We start from the raw sequence: 22940 nt of genomic DNA on the forward strand, positions 1-22940 counted from the left end.
TTAATAAAGACTGTTATTCCTCAGTGAAGTCAACAGTAACCTCCTGAAACATTATCTGAGCCGGATAGGAAACAAATGTATTTCCTCTTTGCAGATCACAGAAGAATTAGCAAAAGATTAAAGTGAGGGGGCCAGGTATGAGTCTCAGGATTTACAATGTCATGGTTTGTACAACATGCTAAATTAAGCTAAATGGGGTTGGGTAGTGTTGGAGAACTCAGAAACTATTTTAGCATGTTGAGTAAACCACGTTATCACCTCTAAGCCATAATATCTTTGGGCATTGCAAGTTATGTGAGGAGAGGAAATGAAGAAGAAAAGCTTATGGCCAGTGATCAGTATGTAATAAAACTCATAGGAAGAGTACTGATGCTTTTGAACTTTGGTGTTGGATAAGACTCCTGAGAATACTGTGGACAGCCAAGAAAACAAACCGATGGATCATCAAACAGATCAACCCAGAGTTCTCACTGGAGGCACAAATTACTTTGGACCCATGAGAAGACCCCGCTCCCTGGAAAAGGCTCTGATGCTGGGAAAGGTGGAAGTAAAGAGAAGAGGATGACCAGCGGCAAGGTGGGGGGGCTCAGTTACAGTGGCCATGGGGCGCCATCGGAAGAGCTGAAGCCTGGTTAGGGACGGATCGCCTTGCAGAAAAGTCTTCAAGATGTTACCTAGCCGGGTAATGAAACGTTTGCAAGAAAAGAACCAAGCTCAGAGAACCCCAAGGACTCCACAGTTCAACCCTGAGCTACACATATTCGGTTCATTTTATTGCAATAAATGCAATAAATGCAGAAACCTAGGAATTTATGAAAGAGGAGTTGGGAAGGTGTTCCTTCTCTTCCCAGCCCTATTCTCCCCGCCACCTGGCTTACAAACCCCATCTCCCCATTGCATGTGACAAGCGCGCAAACCGCCTTCTCCTTGCCCAAGAATCCACGTCAAGTCAATTTCCCTTTGTTCATTAGGAAGTAAAACAGCGCCTTCGCCTCGAAGCACAGAGACATGAAACACTCCCATTTGCATCCCGTCGGGGGCGCTGAAATGCCCCCCCCCGCGCCAAGATACACTGCCCCCCCGCCGCAGGGGAGCTGCGCGCTGCTCCGGCACGGCCGCCTGAGGGTTAAAATGAACGTCGACTTAATTCCTAGAGAGGAAGGGAAGGAAGAAGGAACTGGAAGGGGCGGGCCCGCTCTAGGAAAACCGCTTCCCCAGAAGAAAGGGGCCGCCCGCTGCCGCAGGACCGGCTCTGCCCCTGGTGAGCCCGCGGGGCCCTTGGGCGGAAGGGCGGCCTGGGGCTGCAGGGGAGGGTCGGGGAGGCGCCCGGGCCGGAGCCCCTGCGGGGACCGCGGGCAGGTGGGTGGGCGGGCGGCGATGGTGCGCCCGGGTCTCCTCCTCCGGCGCTGTCAGCTCGGGCCGCCCTTGCCTGCGGGGTGGGAGGAGGGCGGGCCTGGAGTGCGGAGGGCAGCCCAGCGCCTTCCCCGGGCCCGGGAAAGCCTTTCCCCGTGGCTGCCGGCTGACGGGCTCCGCCCCGGGCCTCGCCCGCTGTTTGCCCGCCCTGCAGGGTCCTCGTGCCCGGACGAAGCGGCCTGCGCGCAGGGGCTGCTCCGGCGCCCGCCCGCAGAGAGGAGCAGCGCGGCCTAATCTTGTCGGCGGCTCGGCGGGGCACCGGCTCGGCATGGAGAAGCCCGTCTCAGCTGCTGCTGGCCGAGGAGGGGGGCCTGGAGCCACGCCGCGGGCGACGGGCGGGCAGTCCCCGGAGAGAAGGCGGCGGGGCGCCCTGTGGCAGGCGGCGCCTGGCTGTGATGCGCAGCGCCGGCTCTTCCGCCAGTTCCGGTCTGGCGAGGCCAAGGGCCCCCGGGAGGTCTGCAGCCAGCTGTACCGTCTTTGCCGCCAGTGGCTGAAGCCAGAGCGGCACACCAAGAGTAGGATGCTGGACTTGGTAATCCTGGAGCAGCTCCTGATCGTCCTCCCGCCAGAAATCAGGAGCTGGATCCAGGAGTGTGGAGCAGAGAGCAGTTCTCAGGCTGTAGCTCTGGCAGAAGGCCTTCTCCTGAGCCAGGCAGAGGATCAGAAAGCACGAGGTCAGCAGGTGAGAACATTTCATCCAGTTGACCCAAAAAAGTATGAGAAGATGTGGCAAAACTCTTGCTCACTATTTCTGGATATCTTCCAAGGAGAGATGTCCTAAGCCTCTTGCTGCCATTTTTCCTTATTTATTCCTTTCCAGGGACAGGATTTTTTTAGAGGACTTGTGGCTGATTTCCCTGAGACGCCGAAAGCTCCATCAGAATCAAGACAAAGAGGTCTACAGATGTGGATAACCCAGGAAAGTGACCTAGCTACTGCTCTGCAGAGTAAGGATTAATGGGCCTAATTTCTACTTGGACATGTTATGCAAGAAATCCTTACACTACCTTAAGTTTTCTCGACCCTCCTCTACAGAAGGTACTTGTCTCCTGTCCTTTTATGCAGTTGGAGGATAGCTTTCCTTCAGTGTTTACGTTTTGCACCAATGAAAAAGAGACTGCATGAAAACCAAGCTGCATCCGACAGATAAATGATGTCATAATATTCATGTCAAGTTTAGCAATGTGTCACTCAATCTCTGAGATGAGGATCATGTTTCTTTCTTACAGACGATGGGAAAAAGTCAGCATCATGCAATCAGACTTTGCTTTATGATGGAAAGAAAACCATTTCTGGGCATTCAGATCAGGTAAGAAGAAGAACAATTAAATGGCAGAACAGCCAGATCAAATAATCCCCTTTCTTTCCGAATGGGCATTTGAACTCAAACTCCAGTTTGTTAACTTTATATTCTGCTTTTCCTGCAGAAACTCAAAGGTGTATGTATAGTATTCCCTCTTTCAGTTGTATTCCCAGAATGACAGGTAAAATGGGTTGAGCGAAGGACAGCCCCAGTGGTGCTCTGAAGCTTCCGTGGCTGAAACATGCATGTGAGGTTTGACTTTCTCTGGTCTCGTAAACAGGTTATAAAGAAAGGAGGGGAAATGAGCAGTTGTTAGCAAAGCTTCTACATTTGTTCCTGAGTTTTTCAATAATGTTTTATTGCTTTTTAATTAATAACAAAAAGGAAAAAAACCTCACAAAATAATAATACACAAGAAGAAAAAAGTGGTATACTACACTGTTTTTATTTTTTTGTATTTTTGCTACTTTTTTGTAATAGCACCTTTTAATGGTTATTTTCCTTCTACATTTGTTCTGGAGTTGATTTTGCTTTCATCTCTGTCAGCTTCTACCTCTGACCAGGATGTTACCAACCATCCCAAGGTGCCACCTGTGAAGCTTCCAAAGTTTAATGTAATCCTCAACTCCTCCCTGAATGAATGGTTGGATTGTACAGATAAATTGTCCTTTATCTTGTTTGCTAAGAAGAAACACTTTCCTTTTCTGTCAGAGTCTGGTGTGCTTTAAGGATGTGGCTGTGCATTTTTTGGAGGAGGAGTGGGCTATCTTGGTTCCCGAACAGAAAATTCTGCACAGGCAAGTTATGGAGGAGAATCTAGAGATTGTGGCCTCCCTTGGTAAGACTTCTATTATTTATTGGGGCAAATAAAACTATTGTATTATTACTTGTGCAGATCTTTAATTTTAGAATGCTATAATATTTCCTGTGTTTCAGCATTTCAATCCCCTTCTGATCTAGGATTGACTTTGTTTTAATATTTAAGCATTTAGTTCCACCCTTTCAATTTCATAAAGAGTGATCAGTGCACTCACAAGCATTTGGAGATGATTTGGCATATTAAGACCACAATATAATGAAAATGAGAATCAAGAATTGTTAAAAAAAATTAACACAGGTTGGAGCTTTTCTAGAATCTAATGCTGGGTGATGGAAATAAAGGTGAGGCAGCATAAAGCCATAACATCAGCATTGCTGAGAAAGTCCTTCCCACCTATCCTAAGATGATGAATGTGCATAAAAGTCCTCCATGTGACCAGAACTCTGATAATTTAGAGCAGTCTTCCATGCTGGTTGGGAATTTGGAAGTTGTAGCCTGACATATATGCCAAAAGTGGATTTAGGGCTTAAAGACCAGTGTCACCACTTTGAATCAGGTCTGAAAAGGAGTTGGGAGCCAGCATACTTCAATTGTAAGTCCCAAAGTGGTTTTCAGTTTCCTCTGGAACCAAATTAAATTATCTGTGGAGGATGTTATCCACAAAATGATGTGGGAACTGATCGCTTCCATTAAAATTCTTCTAGGCCTCAACTTTTTATGCTTAATTTAATCTTTCAAATACAGTGGTACCTCGGGTTACGAACGCCTCTGTTAACGAATTTTTTGGGTTACGACCAGCTCCGGCCACAAAAATTTACCTCGGTTTGCGAACTCTGCTTCGGGGTACGAACAGGATATGCAGCCATTTTCCCTCCTGTGACACGGTCCGCGGCCATTTTTCCGCCCCTGACACGTGGTCCGTGGCCATTTTTCCGCCCCTGACACGTGGTCCGCAGCCATTTTCCGCCCTTGAACCGTCCGTGGCCATTTTTCCGCCCCTGACACGTGGTCTGCGGCCATTTTTCCGCCCCTGACACGTGTTCCGTGGCCATTTTTCCGCCCCTGACGTGGTCGTAGGGAGGGGGACTCTCCCTCCGAGCAATAGCCGCCTCCCTGTCCTCCACGCCAGAACGGATTAACGGTAATTACATTGACCCTTATGGGGAAATTTGCTTCAGGTTGTGACCAATTCAGGGTGCGACCAGAGTCACGGAACAAATTAAGTTCGTAAACCGAGGTTCCACTGTAATATTTTTTCAAGTATTCTCCCTATCCTATCCCATGCTTTCTGAATATATTCTTACAATTTTTAATTTAAGTCTAGAAGGTGATGGGAAATAGAAAAAGAGAAGCTGGCTGTTCTGTAAGAGGCAATGACATAGCTGCTTTGACTGGCCTGGGAGGGCAGCAAATGGAGGCCCACCCCCATCCGCTGCCTTCCAGAAATGCTGACTGGAGTAGCTGCTTCCTTGCATGTAGTTCTCTAGGGAAGTTCACAGCTCCACTGAGCCCCTGGTAGGTGTCATTCTGAGGACTCCTGCAGAATAACACCTATTTGGTGTCCAGCCAATTGCCTGTTGGAGGACAGATAGCAAAGTGGAAGAAAGCATTCACATAGCAGGAGAGGGAAGAGGGCAGTAGTGGGTCTGCCTTGAGCAGGAGGACTCTTAAGCCATTCTAAATCCAACCTTAAAGTTCTTTTCAATATCCCCCCAGAGAGGCAACTCTTGAAATCCAAGGAACGTGGTAGGAATTTTATTGAGAAGATGACCTTCACTTCCCATCATGAAACTCACCTTGGAAAGAAACCTCATAAATGCTTGGAGTGTGGAAAGAGTTTTCCAGTAAGGTCAAAGCTTATGTATCATGAGAGAAGTCACAGAGGGGAAAAACCATACAGATGTTTGGAGTGTGGGAAGAGCTTTGGTTGTAGCTCAACCCTCAGTAAACATCGAAGGATTCACACAGGGGAGAAACCTAACCCATGTTTGCAGTGTGGCAAGAACTTTAGCGATAGGACAAACCTGACATATCATCAAAGAATTCACACTGGGGAGAAACCACACAGATGCCTGGAGTGTGGAAAGCGCTTCAGTTGTAAGTCACACCTCATTGTTCACCAAAGACTCCACACTGGGGAAAAACCCTATCAATGTTTGGAGTGTGGGAAACGGTTTAATAATAAAACCAATCTTGCTTCTCATCAAAGAATTCACACAGGAGAGAAACCACACCACTGCTTGGTGTGCGGGAAGAGCTTTTCAAAGACGGTGCGTCTTGCTTCTCATGCAGCAACTCACCTGTCAGAGAAACCATACCCCTGTTCAGAGTGTGGAAAGAAACTGAGTTGTATTGAGGCCCTCAATACACATCAAGAGATCCATACAGGAGAGAAACCATACCACTGCGTAGAGTGTGGGAAACAGTTCCTAGTGAGATCAAAACTTGCATATCATCAAAAGACTCACACCAGGGAGAAATCACATACATGCTTGCAGTGTGGAAAGTCCTTCTGTCGTAAGGGGCATCTCATTGCCCACCAAAGAATCCACACCGGAGAAAAACCCTATCAGTGCTTGCAGTGTGGGAAAAGTTTTAATAACGAAGCGAATCTCACTTCTCACCAAAGAATTCACACAGGAGAGAAACCATATCAGTGCTCCGTGTGTGGGAAAAGCTTTTCTCAGAAGGCACGCCTGACTTCTCATTCAGTGACTCACCTGGCAGAGAAACCGTATGCCTGCTTAGTATGTGGAAAGAAACTGAGTTCCATCAAATCCTTCAGCCGCCATCAAAAAATTCATGCCGGGGATAAACAATACCAATGCTTGGGATGTGGCAAAAACTTTCTTCTGAGGTCAGAGCTTACGTATCATCAAATGACTCACACGGGGGAGAAACCGCATAAATGCTCGGAGTGTGGAAAAGGTTTCTGTCGGAAAGGGCATCTCATTGCTCACCAAAGAATCCACACTGGGGAGAAACCCTACCAATGCTTGGAGTGTGGGAAAAGCTTCAGCTACAAAACAAACCTCATTTCTCATGAAAGAATTCACACAGGAGAGAAGCCATACCAGTGCTTGGTGTGTGGGAAGAGCTTTTCTCAGAAGGCACGCCTGACTTCTCACGCAGCAACTCATCTGCCAGAGAAACCATATACCTGCTCACAATGCGGAAAAAAACTGAGTTGTATTGGAGCCCTCAACACGCATCAGAAAATTCACACAGGGGTGAAACCATACAAATGCTCAGAGTGTGGAAAAACGTTTCTTCTGAGATCAAAGCTAGCCTACCATCAAAGGACTCACACTGGGGAGAAACCATACAAATGCTTAGAGTGTGGAAGGAGTTTCAGTTGCAAGGCTACTCTGACATCCCACCAGAGGATTCACACTGGAGAAAAACCATATAAATGTTTGGAATGTGGGAAATGTTTCTCTAGGAAGCTTGCTTCTCATCAGCGGACTCACACTGGGAACAGATCATGCAAGGGAAATGCTTGGAGTGTGGAACATCCTCCATTCCATAAACCTTGTATGTCAGACTCAGGGATGGGAGAAACTGCATATGTGCTGTAGTTAGAAATTATGCCTCATTTCTCATTAAAGAATTTAAACGTAAATTAAAATGTACATGTGGGAATTCCTTATATGGCCCCAGAAAGCTTTGGGTGCAGTCTGCCAAGATCTGCAGGACTTGTTGGCAAATTGTAATTCTGAACGAACACTAGGGGAAGGTATTATATCTAACTGAGAAGGAATGCTGTATTTAATTTGAAGGAAATGTAAATTAAGTTTATTTTTTCCTTTCTCCCCCGTGACTTATTTTTGGAGTGTGGTACAACATCCCATTTAAAGGCAAAATGTGGATCTTGGCCCAGAAATGTTATACACTTACAAAATAAATGTTTGCAGTATGGAAAGCATCTTTGCACAGGCATGAATCTCACTTATCTAGTGATAATTCGGGGGAAAGGGTTAAAGGATGAAAATGTTTGGAGCATGGAAAGAGTTTAATTTTGAGCTCAAGCCTCCATGCCTTCAAAGCATTCATCCAGGGTAGAAATCACAGAACAGGGAAAAGGACTTTTATGGGTAGAAAACTTGTGCCTGCAGAAAGCTGTTTTAGTACCTGAAGTGTGCTAAGATTTTTAAAGCTGTGAGTGTGTCAGAGTCTGCACACCCAATCCCAAAGTTCAGTAAATCCTCTGGAGTCCAAAGAGTTCCATCAGAGATTTCTTTGTTCAGGAGAAGCGTACAGCACCATAGTTTGTTGAGTCTAATTCTACAAAGCAAACCCTTGTCCTTTTAAGCCCAAATTCCCCCCCTTCTAGCTTTTCTTTCCCGCTTGAAATTCTTCGCGCCTTGCCCCGGTTCTCACACCTCCCGGCCTTGGTTGCCTGTGTCAAGATAAAGATAACGGCACCTGGCCTCCTCTCCCCCCTTTTTATGGCAGGTCAAGCAAGCGGTTTAGAATAACATTCCCGCCATTCCACTATTCACCCATTGATATATATACTTAGCAATAAAACTAAAAGCAATAAAAAAACAGTTGAAGGTTCTGGCTTGCGTAGATCCTGACAGAGTGATTTGATCAACAATAGAACATTTCCTAGTCTGGCTCTATTTTAGCCAAGCCATTATTTACTGGATAAATTTAGCGTCCACTGCCAAATTTCCCAGGGATATGGGCTTTCTGGGATCAAAGATGCACCTTATTTACATCTTTAAATCATTATCTGAGGCAAATAATATCTTTTTCTCAATTTTCCTAAACCTGAGTCTATTAAAGGTTAGCACAGGCTAAAATAATATCAAAAGATTATGAATGTAGGTTAACATAACATAGCATTCAGATAATCAAATATTAACACCCTTGTACCTCAAGGCTTATAGAACAACTGGGTACTCAATCTGACATAGAAAGGAGAGGAAATTAGCTTTTATTTTCAGATAGATGGCTTCTGCATTCGTTTTCTCTCCTACTCTTTCAAATCTATTTATTTAATTTATTTCTCACATTTGCCAGACTGTTGTGCACAGAAAATTTGTAATAGCTTTCTCCAAGTTCTCTATGCACTTCTTCTGATAGTTTTTCGGCTATTTTAAGACCCATTTAAGAAATACAATGGTTGTATGATATTGGCATTTTACATTTTGTGGTCCTTCCTAGTACTGGTTCCATTGATGTCCTGCCAGACACCAAGCAACCAGTCCTTTCTTTTCAAGATGGTTGATCATCTCTAATCAGAACTCTGCCCTGTACTGCATTCAGCCTGACCAAGTACCATTTTCTTTGAGGTTATATGTATTTTGAGTCACTAGTATTTTCTCCCAAATCAAATGGTACTACTTTTATCACAGTGGCATCCTACACCTGTGTCTTTGAAAGTAAGCCTTGTGGGTGTCTGTGGGATTTTCTCCCAAGTGAGAGATTGTGGGTTGGGTCTACAAGTAACTAGGTTTACAAAAATAAAACAATCTGTTATCCTGAGTCCCTGTTTATCTCAACTTCTGTTTTTTTCCTTATTTTTCTGGGTTGAACTTAAAGTGAAAACTTGACCTCTGTAAAATGTCTGTCCGTCTGTCACATTGCCATGCTGGGGAAACCTGCACTTCCCAAAGTTATGTCAGAACGTCAAAATTTTGAGTTTTTGTGCATAATGAATGGGGGTGTTGGTGATGGGGGAACCATCTGCTCTTCCACCTCAGGAAACAAAATGGGCCAGATTCAGTTTTCACTAGCTTTGTCTTAAAATCACTTAGTGTGAAGAGGGAAATTGGGATTAACAAATTTAAACCTCTTGATTTTTGATAAAGAAGAAATAATTATGGTTTGGTCCAGTAGGTATTTATTATAGACACCAGTTAGGAAAAAGTTCTTAGTTCAGTTTGTCAACAATAAGCAATGTAAATGCAAGAATATTTTGGAGTGGCCCAAAAGTAAATTCAACAACAATTTTGCTCAGGGAGTATTTACTGTCATTTACAATTGCACTGCTGTTGATCTCAGCTTTCCATCTCAAAAGTTGGAACATTACCTCATATAGTTTGGTCTTGTCCTATTACTGCTACAGTTTAGGCTAATGTTAACAGTTAATATGACTTTAATCATTCTTTGTGAAAGTTGCTTGCGCTTGAATATAACTAAAATTTATCAAAATATTAAAAACCATGTCTTTTTCAAGCTTAAAAGAATTATTATTTAACAGTGGAAGGAGACATTTATCCCTGATTTGCAGCAATGGATTATTAATACATGCTGTTTGTCAACATTTAGATTAGGGTTTCCCCCCCCCAATGTATGGGCAAGGAAGAAGACTTCTGAGCAATGTGGAGAAAGTTTTTGAAGTTCTGTTCATAACATTTGCTAACCTCTCATTTTTTCCCTAAAAGATTATGAAGTTTGAGGTTATAAACTTTTCTTAATTAGTTCAGTGTAACAAAATGTATGTACATTTTAAAACATTTTTTAAATACCCTTGCTTAAAACACAAGATAATAGAGGGTGGTGGGAATTGTTAGATGTTGGACTGCAGGCCTGTGCCTTCTTCCAAAGACAGAAACAATGTTTGATCTGTGAATTTTGGTCTGAACCTGGAGCAGGAGGATCTCACTACAGCAACTCACACTCACTCACTCAAGATTCCGCAGCGCACTCTTCGTGAAGGTGCCTTTGAAGGTCACTCAGAAGCTGAAGTTGGTTCAGAGAATGGTCTATAAATGTAATTAATAATACTTTTCCTAACTGGGTTTTCTTTTCCTCTCCACTATAAATGTTCATGCTTTTTCCATCTCACAGAAGGTACTTTTTTCCTCCCTCAAATTCTCCTCGCCTTAAAACGTTTTTGTTAAACCGCAGTATATCGCTATTTCTCTTACACTCTGCTTTTTAAAGACCGATGTTTCCTTCCACGCTCTGCCCAAGGAAAACCTCCGCACCATTTTTCTCAAACGTTGCAAGTTTTTTTTTACTCCTTAAAACTTTTGCTTGGAGAACCTTTTTTTTTTCTTCTTTTTTTTGGTAAGGGCCGGGAAGAAACTTTTGAGGGAAGGGGCGCACCGGCTTCTTTGGCTCAAATGAGTCTGGGGACAATCCCAAAACCACTCGAAGCCCTCTGGAACCTCCCCAGGAGCGCCGGGAACTGCCTGGCGGGCCGGACCCGCCGCTCCAAGCTGCAGGGACGCCGCGCGCGGGCGCTCGGAGCGCATCGACGGGTCGGGGGTGTCCGGGAAGGGCCCCGCGCGGCAGCAGCGGCAGAAACGCAGCCGGGGGGGGCGGTGGGCCGGGCAGGCTGGGGGTGACGTCGGGAAAGGGGAGGGCGCAGCCGGGACCCCGGGGACGGTCTCGGAGCGGGGAAATCCACCGCTTCGCTTCATTCATCGGGCGCCGCGTCGCTGCAGCCGGACGGGGAGGGTTCCAGCGACCCCTCCTCCCCCGGGGCAGCGCTCCGCGGAGAGAGCAAGAGGGCACAGCGGGGGCGGAGAAGCCAGCCAGGCCCCAGCCCCAGTGAGCCCCGCAGCGCCCGCCAGGGCGCACGTGCAGCGCGGGTGGCCCGGGGAGCCCGAAGGAGCCCCCGCCGCATGGCAGCCCAGGGGTTAAAATGAGTGGCGCCCCGACTCCTAGAGAGGAAGGGAATGAGAGAAAGGGGAGGAAAAGGAAGGGGCGGGTCCTCCTGCTCCTGCTCCTCTCCCACCCCCAGCCCCCCAGAAGAGGGGGACCGCTCGACGCTGCGGGGCCCCGCCTGCCTTGGGTGAGCCCCGCCGGTGCCCGTGGGCGAAAGGGCGGCCTGGGGCTGCGGGGGGGGGAGCCGGGGGCGGGGGGGCAGCAGAAGCAGGGGGTCTAGGTGCCCAGGCGCATGGTCCTGGGGGTGGGGAGGGGGCGAGGATGGGCTCAGGGCTGCGGGGAGCTGCTCCAGCGTCGCTGCAGGGCGCTGGACAGGGGGCTGAGGCGGTGCCAGCCAGCCCGGGCCGCCCCACTGGGCATGGGCGCAGTGACCAGACGTCCTAGCTGATAAGGGACAGCCCTCTGTCTCAGAAAGCCGCCCTTTAGATTTATTTAATTATCTATTTCCTTGGTTTCGCGCTTGAATTCTCCTTTGTAAAGCAGAGTAACAATTAAAAAGAATCCTTATGAGCCTCTCTCAGATTTGCCCCTTTTTCAGGTTAGTCCTTTGTGTTTTCCAAGAAAATACGGTCATTGTCACTGTGGCGGGAAAGCATCAGAGGGGAGAGGGCCCCTTGAAAAGTGGACCGAAAAACCTACCCGGGGGACCCCATTTCTTTGCCACCCTTCCCTAGGAGCAGTTTGCCAAAGAACATTCAAATTAATAGGATCCTGAAAAATAACGGAACCAAGGATTTGAGCAAATCTCCTTCTCTTCAGGCAGCCTGGTCCTGGAGGAGCTGTCCCATCAACAAACTGGCCAAGGAGAGGCCAGTGTTCCGATTAGAATTTCCCCCCCCCAAATGCGGAAATGTTTAGTTTCTTGAATATTTTCTGACCAAGATGGAAAGAATGGGAAAAGCACTGATTCGACTCGCTTCAAAGAAGATGGCCTATGGGTTTCCCTTCGCTAAAGCCAGAACACCGCTCTGATTTGAAGTTATTTATATGAAAATAGCCACTCTGGGTTCATCAACTAAAACCAATCACTTTTGCAGTAAAATTAGTGTTGAACATTACTTCTGCACTCCTGGGGAGATTTCATCCACACCCTCCACACCCTCTCCATGTAATTAAAATGTATTTTCTAATGTATTTTTACACATAAGGCTTTGGAAGGTATTTAAGTGTTGAATGAACATGTTAAAAGATGTGTTGTGTACAAATAAACAGAATTCACAGAAGCAAGCAGGTAAGGGGAAAAATGTAGCTTTCTGGAGGCAAAAGTCAAGTCAACTTAATTTTTTTTTTTAATTGCATGGCTGTCTTAATTTCAACTAAGTAATTTAAGGGAAGGAAAGTTGTATGGATGATGGCAAAGATGGCCCAGTGAATGGCTTCTCCATCTTCTGTCCTTCAGCCATACTGATGATGTTATTCTATGGTTTTGTGATGAAAGAATCTTTCCTGGTCCCAAATGAATTCTAATATGGCATTCACTAGTGTTTCTGACAGACCTGGTTGCTAACTGGAGTTAGCTGAACATGCTTCAGAAAATACTGGCTTGGTACAGTAATACTATAAAAGAATGATGCTTCTTTTGTAGGGAAATTTCTGGAGGAAGAAAGTGGCAACGCTTCATGACTGAGGCAAAGTAGCTTTTGCATACCAAATCAAGAACAGTGGATGATTCAAGTAGCGGAATGGGAAGGAGTCAGCTTGGGTGATCTGAACAAATCTCTGTTCTTGCCTTTATATGTAAAAAACTGTCCACTGTGAAAACGATGGATGCTGTTCATGAAGGTTTAAATCCTGCAGGAGAAGACCTGCTGTTTCTCCTGAAACAGTGTTTTGGATATTACTGATGCGTAATTTTTATACTAGCCAGTGAGCAGTTCCTGTTTTCTTTTTTAGAATCACTTGCGTTTTGAGGAGGTTGTGCATTTCATGGAGAAGTGGATTTTGCTGAATCTTGAGCAGAGTTCTTAACAGTCTAGTCATGGAAGAGAATCGTGGGACTGTGGACCCTTTTGGTGAGCTTCCCAATTTTGTCTTTGAGGTTTAAGAATCAGAATGTTTTGCACAATCTGTTTCATGACTTTACAATTTTTCTTCTGATGTAGCTAATTATATAGTTTTGTTAATTAAAACATTTGTTTTCCAATTAATGTAATCCTATAAACATGGGTTACAGTAGTCAAATATCAACCTCAAATATTAAAAGCACAATATAATGAATACAGGGATTTATCAATGATCATTAGATAATTAAACCATCAGGGAACACTAAGGACTATCATGGAATCCTAGAAATCAGGATTCTGGTAGCACCTTTTCCAATTAACGAAGTTTCTACCTTTTAATAAAACGTGTTAGTTGGAAAAGGTGCTACCAGAGTCCTGATTTCTTGCCTCCATAGGCAAATGTGCCTCTCCTCCTATAATCCCAAGGAATCCTAAAAGTTTGTTGCAATAACACAGCTATCACCTAGAAGAGAAGAGAGAATGAGAGAGAGTAGAAGAGCGAATTGCCCAGAAATGATGCCACAATGAAGGTTCCTGCTCCATAATCTTTGTTATTAAAAGAATAAAAGATGAGAACAGAGATACTGTAAAATCTATTTCCACTATTTTAATCTTCATTTTTATTTCAGAGGTAAGTGCTCACCATTTTGTAATTTTGCTGCTGTCGGAATGACCTTAGGTGCCACATTGTCAGTCCGATACCGAGTTTTTAAGTGTCAGCCCTTACGAGTTGGGGTAGGAAAGCAATTGGGACTCCCTGTAGCTGTTGAGCGGCCCCAGAGTAATAGCCTTGCCCTTAACCTGTAATTAACCTAACAATCTAGACCAGCGTTCTCAACCTTAGCAACTTTAAGATGAGTGGACGTCAACTCCCAGAATTCCCCAGCCAGCATCAAAGTTGCTAAGGTTGAGAAACACTGATCTAGCCTATATGGGAGTGCTGTATTAAGAGTGTGCTAGTCAGCAAACAGATCACTGTGGATTGTTGCTTTTCTGTGGGAGATGCCAAAGCTATAGTAGTAGAATAATGGATTTTATTTGCTGCCAAGTCTGCCTCAATATTAGCAATAAGCTGGGATTTATCAATGTTCAGCTGAGCTTGTTAAACGTTTAGTGATTGCTGTTCCAGAGTATCAGCTCCCCCTGCTCCAAAGTCTATGAACAGTGGAAAAGTGACTAGGAAAAACTGGCTCACGCAGCCCAACTGCTTCTAAATATTCCTAATTGCCAGTCATGAAGGCAGAAAACTTTTTTGGCCGGTAGGAGAGGTTCATGTGAATGAACTCTTGCTCCTTCAGATCTTGTGGTTCTTCATAAATCTAATAGCTGTCAGGCTTTTCTTAAATAAGGATGTATCTTAAGCCCTAGTATATAAATAGTAATGCCAGATATAAACTAGTTGGTGTGGAACTAAGGGAATTGCAAGCCACACCACCTAGAGGTGGTCCAACCATCGTTGAGAGAGGAATTCAAGCTGGCATACAGTTAAGCTCTGCCAATTGTCTGTTTATTTCCCCTTTAAGCATAATTATATCCTGTTTTTACCCCAAAGAGTTCAGAATAGGCATGTAATTCTTCCATGGAGTTGCATAACAACCTTGTGAGTTGGGCCAGACTGAGAGGGAAAGATTATCTTAAGTACCCCAGGATTGAAGCTGAGAAAATACTGAGGGCTGCGAGTTCAGTGGTCTGGGCCAGTCAAGATAGCTTGTTAAACACTTGATAAGAGTTCCCCTGCTTCATCTTTTCAGTTCACCCATTATTGTGGTCCTTAATTGTAGTCGATCAGTGATTGGAAGATCTGCTTTTAATATTAATTCTCTGCTTTCATTACAGAAGCTAACAAGTCAGAGATGGAGAATAAAGAAGAACCGCGTGTTTTGGATCCAGAAAAAAAGGGAGATAAAAAAAGGGAGCCACAGAGAAGGAAAACTAAATTAAGTCAGATGAAGAATAAAGCATCTGCCTCTCTGGCCAGGGACCACCGTGAGCTTGCCAATCCAGAAAAAAACAATAAAGGAAATGAAAAGAATACCTTCCTTGAACGTCAGAAGAGTTTCCATTCTGACTCAAACCTTATAGCTCATTGCACAAGCTACATCAAGGAGCAGCCATTTAAATGTGAGAAGTGTGGAAGGAGTTTCAGTTTAAACACACACCTCAGTGCTCATCGAAGAATTCACACAGAAGAGAAACCCTATAAATGCTCCCAGTGCAGCAAAAGCTTCAGCGCAATGACCAGCCTCGCCAGTCACCAGAGGAGCCACTCGGGGGAGAAACCCTATAAATGCTCTGAGTGTGGAAAGAGCTACAGTTCCAGCACAAGCATGGCTTATCATCAAAGAACTCACCGCGGGGAGAAACCTTACAAATGCCTGGAATGTGGGATTGGCTTCAGCTTGAGCACAAGCCTCATTTCTCATCAGAGGATTCACACAGGGGAAAAGCCGTATAAATGCCTGGAGTGTGGGAAAAGCTTCCGTGTGAGCACAAGCCTCACTTCCCATCAGAGAATTCACACAGGGGAGAAACCCTATAAGTGCTTAGAATGTGGCAAAAGCTTCTGTGTAAGTACCAACCTAACTTACCATCAGCGAACTCACACAGGGGAGAAACCCTATAAATGTTTAGAATGTGGGATTAGCTTCTGTTTGAGCACAAGCCTCACATACCACGAAAGAATTCACACAGGAGAGAAACCATACAAATGCCTGGAATGCGAGATGAGTTTCCGACGGAGTTCGGATCTTAACACCCATCAAAGGATTCACACAGGGGAAAAACCATACCAGTGCATGGTGTGTGGAAAGAGCTTCCGTGTAAGTTCAAGCCTCACTTCCCATCAAAGAACTCACACGGGAGAGAAGCCATATACCTGTTTGCAGTGCGGCAAGAGCTTCAGCAGAAGCACACACCTGAATGCTCATCAAAGAACCCACAGGGGAGCAACTGTGTGAATACTTAGTCTGGGTTAAATCCAAAAGCAAATCTCATTGAATAATTCACTCAGGAGACATGATCCCAGTGGTTAGAATGTGGAACAAGATTAATTTGTAGTGAACCAAGTGGAACATATTAATGTTCTGAAACTAAGATAAGAAACCTATTTCCTTTTGCTCTTCTTTGTCCAGATGTCTTCGTACCTGGTCTTGTGTCTCCCCTGCTTTAATTCTGCCAACCATTCCAAAGACAAATACTTGTAAATGTTGAAACTGGGTTGAAACATTGCATAACTTTAGTGCTAAATTGTTATGACAAGTAACAAATAAAATCTTTAGTATTGTCCATTATTCCTCAAACACATTTTGAAACTTATTCTGTCTCCAGAGATTTCAACTATCACCCCCATTTTACAGCCCTCCTCTTTGGGATGAGAATAAATGGCGGGGGGGGAGGGGAGTCATGACTGGCCACGAGATACTCTTCTGATTGTATCATGCTAATGCAGCTTGCCTTAATGGCCAACTCCCAGGATGCAAGGCCACTGCAGAGAATTCTAGAGACGTCTGCACATCTGGAGGAAGCCAAGTCAGAAAGGGCTCTCCTACCATAGGGCCACCCAAAAAATCAACCTCATATTTCATATATAAATTGAGAGATGTTACTGCTTTATGTATGTGTTAGTCTCTGATAAGATCCTGTTTAAGAGATCTATAGGTAGATGCTTGATAGCCTGTCCGGGTGAATGAAATACATGATACATTTTTGAGATTGGGTTCATAGCAATCTTCTCCATGATCTTTGAAAAATCATGGGGGACAGAAGATTGGTGAAGGGACTGCAGCTAGGAGTTGCTCCTATCTTCAAAAAGGGTTGAAAAAAGAATCCAGTCAGTTTGATGTTGATACTGGGCAAAATGTTGTAACAAATCATTAAGCAGTCAGTTTGAGTGCATTTAACAAAAAACACCTTGCTTGGCAGCAGTGTTTATCAAGAATAAATTGATAATCGAAGTTAACACAAACATTGCTTAGCAGGAGACAGGAATGCAACCAAATCAATTCTTACTCTACAGGACATGGAGAATCCGTGTAAACAACACGTACCTAGAAGACACAGGTATTTGAAATAATACAAGTCAAGGCATTGTTTCTATATATTTATTGTAAAAGTGACAATACGGAAATGGATTTAGATGGCACCTCTTGGAGTTTTGAAGTTCATCCCTACGGTGGGCTGTGTGACCTGCAGGTTGGACAGGCTGCCAAAGTCCTGGAAACAGAAGAGAGCCAAGATACACTAAGCAGATCCCTATGCAAGAGCTGAAAAGGAGATCTTATTCGGGCCAAATTATCTACTTGAAACCACCTGGGTGGTCTTTGATGCTCAATTCCTTTGGTGTGCAAAAATAAATGAATGCATTTAGCAGTCATAACCTGCCACTGTACATCAAGCATTTTAGTGATTTCCCAAGCAGTTTTGCTGGCTTTCCCCCTGCACCTTGCTGGCTGTTAAACATCACACTACATAATAATACTGCCCAAGAAAACTTTCAGAACTGCTGCCAAGTGGTGTAACTTTTGGGGGTGGGGGGGAGGGGTGTCTTCAAGTCAAGTCTTGACTCCTGATGACTGCCTGGACAAGCGCATGCAGTTGTCTTGGCAACATTTTCAGAATTGGTTTGCCATTTCCTTCTTCCTAAGGTTTCAAGAGAGAGACTTGCCTAAAGTTATCCAGCTGGCTTCATGCTTAAGGCAGGAGTAGAACTCACAGTCTCCCACCTTATAGCCTAGTGCCTTTAACCGCTGGCTCTCATGGCTATTTTACTTTCACTTAACCTTCAGGCGCTCACACCAACAGCCAATTTCAAGAAACTGCCACCTGGCGATAGAAAAGCAATTCTGTTGGGAGCCATACCACATGCCCCACTCACCAGCAACTTCAACATTTCCTTGGTATCAGGATCCACTTCAATGATCTCCTGATCCAGGGCAGAGACCTGATGAAGAAAGAGGCAAAGGCTGACTTGGTTAAAACAGGTTCAAGAATTATGAGCCAAAACACAGCAACTGTGTGATGTACACATTGTTGTAAACCCTCTTCTTGCAGGCAGCCTGAGATTATCAGCAAGAAGTTTCAAGAAATGTGAACAAAAGGAGTTAAAGTATCAGCCAAAACTATATGACTGTGCCAAATTCACCAACAGCAGCCTTGCCTAACCTGTTGTCCTCCAGATATGTGGACCATTTCCAGAAACCTCAATTAGTACCACCATAGTCTTGGTGGATGGAAAGGCTTTTAATCCTAAAACATTTGGAAGAGTTGATCATGTTGAGGAAGGCTGACACAGGTACACCAGAATAAACAGTATGGCCCTCTGTTCTCCATAAAAATCTACAGTCAAAGAGCGATGCACATAGGCATCAAACACAAATAGGCCCTCAATAAGATCAAATATTCATTTTGGGTATCCTTTATTTTCAGATAATCTAACCTGAAAAGCTTTAAGAACAAAATATATCTGTATGTAGTAACTGCAAATATTTTTTAATAACTCAAATTTGGGAACTTAACAGAACAATGAAAGTCTTCCCACCATTGACTGAAATTTGGGACCCCAGAGGACATGCAAAATACCTCCCATAGAAACTGCTCAAAATGTAATTTTCTGTCCACATTTACCAAACTGTGCTACAAACAGAAAGCATTATGGCTCTTCTTCTCCCAACATCCTAAATACTGTCACAGGCAGAAAATGACATACCACTTTTAGTCACTCAAGAACAGTGAAAGACAGACCCAAACTAGCACAATAAAAAACAGAAACTTCAATTAGACTTCATCTCCTATGTCCAAAGAATTGTATCAGGGCAGTCCTATACCCAGGTAGATAGATCAACTATCAAAAACATCAAGCACCAGAAAATGCCCCTTAGCTTTATTCTAAAATTATGCATGGACTGCCAATTACAGATTTGTTTTTTTCCTATCATTTTTGTTCATTATCTTAACAAAACCAGAGTAACCATCACCTGCCTTGGCTATCTTCTATAAGACCAAATAACTACAGCTTTAAATAGTCAGGGTCCTACCAGAGCAAGGCTATTCCTTTGTAAATCATCAGAACAGAAAAAGTCAACTGTATAGACAGTACTTTGACATATATTTCTGTCAAGAGATAAGTCACATTTCTGAATTTCGGAAAGGCAGCTGTATATTTTTTTGAACACAACAGAATATAGTATAGCAAGACTGCCCTTATGTTAATAAGGAAAAAAAAAACAATTATCACCAAAACTACTGTAATTAAGACTTCCAAGATCAAGTATGAAGTATCACATGCTATTGCGCTAAATGAAAATCGTGTCTGAAAAGCTCAGGGTTTGAAGGAGATAGCAAGAGGCCCCACAAACACGGGAAATGCTTTCAGGCATCCTCTGCCTGCACTATCAATGACAAGGCCACAGGCAAAAGGCCTTTATCACTTTCGAATGCAGGCTCAGTTCATCTTCGCTATTAGAAAGAGATGTCTAGGACAAACCACCAACTTCTGCTCTATACCCTGATCCAATGCTAAGCCCCATTCACACAGGCCACTGCAGTGACACTCCTCCTTACAACAAATTTCAGATCTAAATTTGTCCTATTAGTACTTTTGTTTTTCCTTCAGCTTTGTACAAAGAAATGGATAGTATGTGAACAAGTTCCTAAAACTGATTCTGCTTCAAATCCCACTTTCACATTACAGATGGCAAGAAATGGATGACTAGTATAAGCCAGCTGAGTGATTGTAAGCCACTGTAAATCCACACTAGATTTTAACTCATGGTAATAATTTAAATCCCAATTTACTGACCAGAAAAAGTTCAAATTATGTAAGATTACAGATGATCCAGAAACAAAGCTTTGCTAAGATGACTACGTATTTCAGAGAGGATTCTTGCCATACAAGATTTACTGGAGCTAAATGTGCTTTTGTTTAAAATTATACAATAAGACTCTGTGAAACTCAACTGAGGTTACAAAACTTACCTCTGGGACGTAGTTATCCCTTCTTTCTCTTTCCTCTTCTTGCAGTTTGATAGAGATACCTCTGACCGGCCCCCTTTGAATGCGTTTCATCAGATGGGTGACGTACCTTAGAGGAGAACAGAGGGTCTGAGTATATTTCACTGTCATTTTTCTCCCTCTAAAAACCATCAAAGGCATTCAAGCAAAAATTTCAATAAGCTCAGAAATGACCCAACAAACCTTAGCCTTAAAGTTTCAAGCACAGAAAAATGTCAAACCAAGTTGTTGCCTCCATTCTAGCCAACTGGTTTGCAGTAGTGTCTGAAAAGCTCAGGGTTTGGTAGGAAAGTAAACAAGTCCTCCAAACACGGGAAATGCTGTCAAGAATTCTTTTCCTGCATTATCAATGACCTGGTCACAAACAAGACCAAAATCACTTTCGATGCAGGTTCTGCTAAAGAGCAAAATCAAGGTTTAGAATGATCGGCCAAAAGCTTTGCATGAAATCACGTTAGCAACATTTCCTACCCAGCGATCTTGTTCCGCAGTTTTTTGCTAGGGATGATGGCAATTTCCTCACACACTCGCTTGTTTGTGTGGAAGTCATTTCCAAGGCGAGTGTAGTATTTTTCAATGATAACCCGTGCAGCTTTTTTCACCGTCTTTGTACGAACACGCCCCTAAGCAGATCAAAAGAAAAGGATAAATCAGAGTGTCACAGAATGAAGCATTTCCAATTTTGCAAGCATTTGAGAAATTTGAAATCAGGGGCAAGCCAACTGGTGCCCTTCAGGCTGCACCTCACCTTGAAAGGCACTTGGGACTGAAAAGCCTTAGAAATTCTGCTTCCACTGACGACAAAGCTGGAGTTCTCTAGTTCTTAGGAAAACACTTCTTTTTCTAAGGGATCATGGCTTGGATCCCCATCTGTACCTACACTAAATCATGATGTGACTTGACTGCATTTGGCTTACTGTAATGTGTAAGCAGTTACACACTGCGGTTTATAAAACATGACTGAATGCAACACCTGGCCCCAGTGTGAATGGTAGGAAAAGTGAGAAAGAAGCAGTTAAGGATTCTGCTGCTTTTATTCCCCCCCCCAACAAACAATATAGAGGTAGGCAACTTGGCACGACCACTCACACACTAGCCAGGCAGGCTAGAAAAGACAGGCATGTAAGTCCAAAACAATCAGAGAATCACAACGATATCCTTTCTCACTGCGAATTTCCCCCGGAGAAATATAGTGTCAGATTACAATCCTCCCCATGCAGACACACCAATGTGACGGGAGGGAATCTTTACCTGTTGGATCTCTGCCTGCCAGGCCGCGTTTCAAGAAGCAAAGGTGGGGGAGGCAGACGGGCCCAAAACGATGCCTCTTCCCTCCCCCAAAAGGACAGGCGGGGAGCCCCCGGCCCTTCCGCTTTCATAGTCCCTGACCTCGCGGCCCGCTCCGTCTCCAAGCCCTTGCAAGCCTCGAGAGCCCGCCCGGCCTAGCTGTTACCCCGCAGCCATTTCTGCGGCGGGGAAAAAAAATGGGACGCCGTCATCCCCCGGAACAGGGCACAGGCCGGCGTTAGGATCGACTCTGCCGACGGGCCCAGCGACACCTCCCCCGGCCGGTACCGCGACCGCCCCGCATTTCCCTCCCAGCGCCGCCTCCGAGACGGATGGCTCCGGATTGCTCCGTCCCCTCTCTCACCATGTTGGCAGCTACCGGTCGGAAAAGGAGCGAAGGATTTTGGGAAAGGAACTATAAAGCTCGGTCTAGAAGAGCAATCACGGGAAGCGGAATTGCGTCTCTCACGGCGACGCCTAGCGGCCTGGAGGACCACTACACAGGCACAGCATCCAATTCATTCTGATAAACGGAACCTCGCTGTTTCTCAACCTTTCAGATGTGTGCACTTCAACTCCCAGAATTCCCCAGCCATGGGGAAGCAATACGAGTTTTGAGACCAAACATACATCTATTCAGAGAGGAAGTAAGAGGCAACTGAGAAGGGTGGGAGAACTGCTATTTTTCAAGAATGATCATGCAGGAGATAACCTTTATGTGACTTTTTCTCTTTTTTTCAGTCCCTTCAAGTCAGTGTTGACTCCTGGCCACTGCCTGGACTAATCCCTGCAATTTTCTTGTCAAGGTTTTTCGGAAGTGGTTTGCCATTGCCCCCTTCCTAGGGCTGGGAGAGAGGGACTGGCCCAAGGTCACCCAGCTGGCTTTGGGCCTCAGGCGGGACTAGAACTCACAGTCTCCCGGTTTCTAGCCTGGCGCCTTCACCACTACACCAAACAGGCTCTTTTTTAATTTCAGCCAACTTCACATATTTTTTATTTATTTTATTTATTTATATTTCAAATTTAGATACCCCCCATCTCACGAAGAAGTGACTCTGGGCGGTTCACAATAAAACAGCAATAAATATTAATTAAAATACAATAAAAACAGTATAAACATACAGTAAAAATAGAGTAAAACCAAACACACACACAAATAACAACATCTTCCAAGATGTTGATGATCAGTAAGATGTTAACATATGGGAGCATCTTCAAGGTGCTAGCCAACCCCAAGGTTGGTTGCTCCTTTTTTCACCTCATGCCAGGTGGCAGAGCCAGGTCTTGACTGCTTTCCAGAAGGACAAGAGAGTTGGGGCTTTTCTATTCTCAGGTACATGTCCTTGTAAAATACACAAAAAGATCACAGCATTCTTTCTGGACAACAAAATTTTCATTCTCCCATTATAATAATAGATTAATTAATCATGTATTCCCCCCCCCCCCAAAATGAGGTTAGCTTCATCCCTGTTAATGTTGT

General features: G+C 44.4%; 2 protein-coding genes and 2 non-coding genes across 7 annotated transcripts; 1 reads left to right on the forward strand and 3 right to left on the reverse strand.

The window, feature by feature from the left end:
* Positions 1–1117: 1117 nt before the first annotated feature.
* On the forward strand, positions 1118–16450 carry LOC103052797 (uncharacterized). 4 transcript variants are annotated; one of them, XM_088148500.1, is made up of 7 exons: positions 1118–1261; positions 1568–2095; positions 2234–2360; positions 2643–2722; positions 3428–3554; positions 5253–7011; positions 15270–16450. In XM_088148500.1, exons 2-7 carry the CDS (start codon positions 1682–1684, stop codon positions 16120–16122), a joined length of 3360 nt encoding a protein of 1119 aa, XP_088004626.1. In that variant the 5' UTR covers positions 1118–1261; positions 1568–1681; the 3' UTR covers positions 16123–16450. The 4 variants fall into 4 exon arrangements, with proteins under 4 accessions (XP_088004626.1, XP_088004623.1, XP_088004624.1 ...); XM_088148497.1 differs by lacking the exons at positions 1118–1261; positions 1568–2095; positions 2234–2360; ... (1 more) ...; positions 3428–3554; positions 5253–7011 and adding exons at positions 11171–11289; positions 13056–13174 and having other exon boundaries at positions 15002–16450; XM_088148498.1 differs by lacking the exons at positions 1118–1261; positions 1568–2095; positions 2234–2360; ... (1 more) ...; positions 3428–3554; positions 5253–7011 and adding exons at positions 11469–11700; positions 13056–13174 and having other exon boundaries at positions 15002–16450.
* Positions 16451–17251: 801 nt separating this feature from the next.
* RPS17 (ribosomal protein S17) lies at positions 17252–21940 on the reverse strand. Its single transcript, XM_007441455.3, has 5 exons — positions 21825–21940; positions 20645–20796; positions 20138–20243; positions 18039–18104; positions 17252–17377 (listed from the first exon to the last, which is right to left on the reverse strand). The coding sequence occupies exons 1-5, from the start codon at positions 21825–21827 to the stop codon at positions 17297–17299; spliced, it is 408 nt and encodes a 135-aa protein (XP_007441517.1). The 5' UTR covers positions 21828–21940; the 3' UTR covers positions 17252–17296.
* On the reverse strand, positions 19470–19604 carry LOC112542401 (small nucleolar RNA SNORA71). The gene has a single exon (XR_003086167.1). It is a non-coding gene; the product is annotated as a small nucleolar RNA SNORA71 (small nucleolar RNA).
* LOC112542402 (small nucleolar RNA SNORA71) lies at positions 20435–20566 on the reverse strand. Its single transcript, XR_003086168.1, has one exon. It is a non-coding gene; the product is annotated as a small nucleolar RNA SNORA71 (small nucleolar RNA).
* Positions 21941–22940: the final 1000 nt, after the last annotated feature.

Source organism: Python bivittatus, unplaced genomic scaffold (assembly GCF_059951505.1).
Source record: "Python bivittatus isolate LINGU-HERP-01145 unplaced genomic scaffold, Pbiv_v1 ctg000530_np1212, whole genome shotgun sequence".
Taxonomy (NCBI): Eukaryota; Metazoa; Chordata; class Lepidosauria; order Squamata; family Pythonidae; genus Python; species Python bivittatus.

Bases quoted from the DNA above. Each gene is read 5' to 3' on its own strand.
- LOC103052797 (XM_088148500.1), top strand. From the start codon at position 1,682: ATGGAGAAGCCCGTCTCAGCTGCTGCTGGCCGAGGAGGGGGGCCTGGA. The intron at 2,096-2,233 runs GTGAGAACATTT...ATTCCTTTCCAG, and splicing joins AGAAAGCACGAGGTCAGCAG to GGACAGGATTTTTTTAGAGG. The intron at 2,361-2,642 runs GTAAGGATTAAT...TCTTTCTTACAG, and splicing joins CCTAGCTACTGCTCTGCAGA to ACGATGGGAAAAAGTCAGCA.
- RPS17 (XM_007441455.3), bottom strand. The intron at 18,105-20,137 runs GTAAGTTTTGTA...TTTCTTCATCAG, and splicing joins GGGATAACTACGTCCCAGAG to GTCTCTGCCCTGGATCAGGA. The intron at 17,378-18,038 runs GTGAGTGGGGCA...TTCTGTTTCCAG, and splicing joins AGGAAATGTTGAAGTTGCTG to GACTTTGGCAGCCTGTCCAA.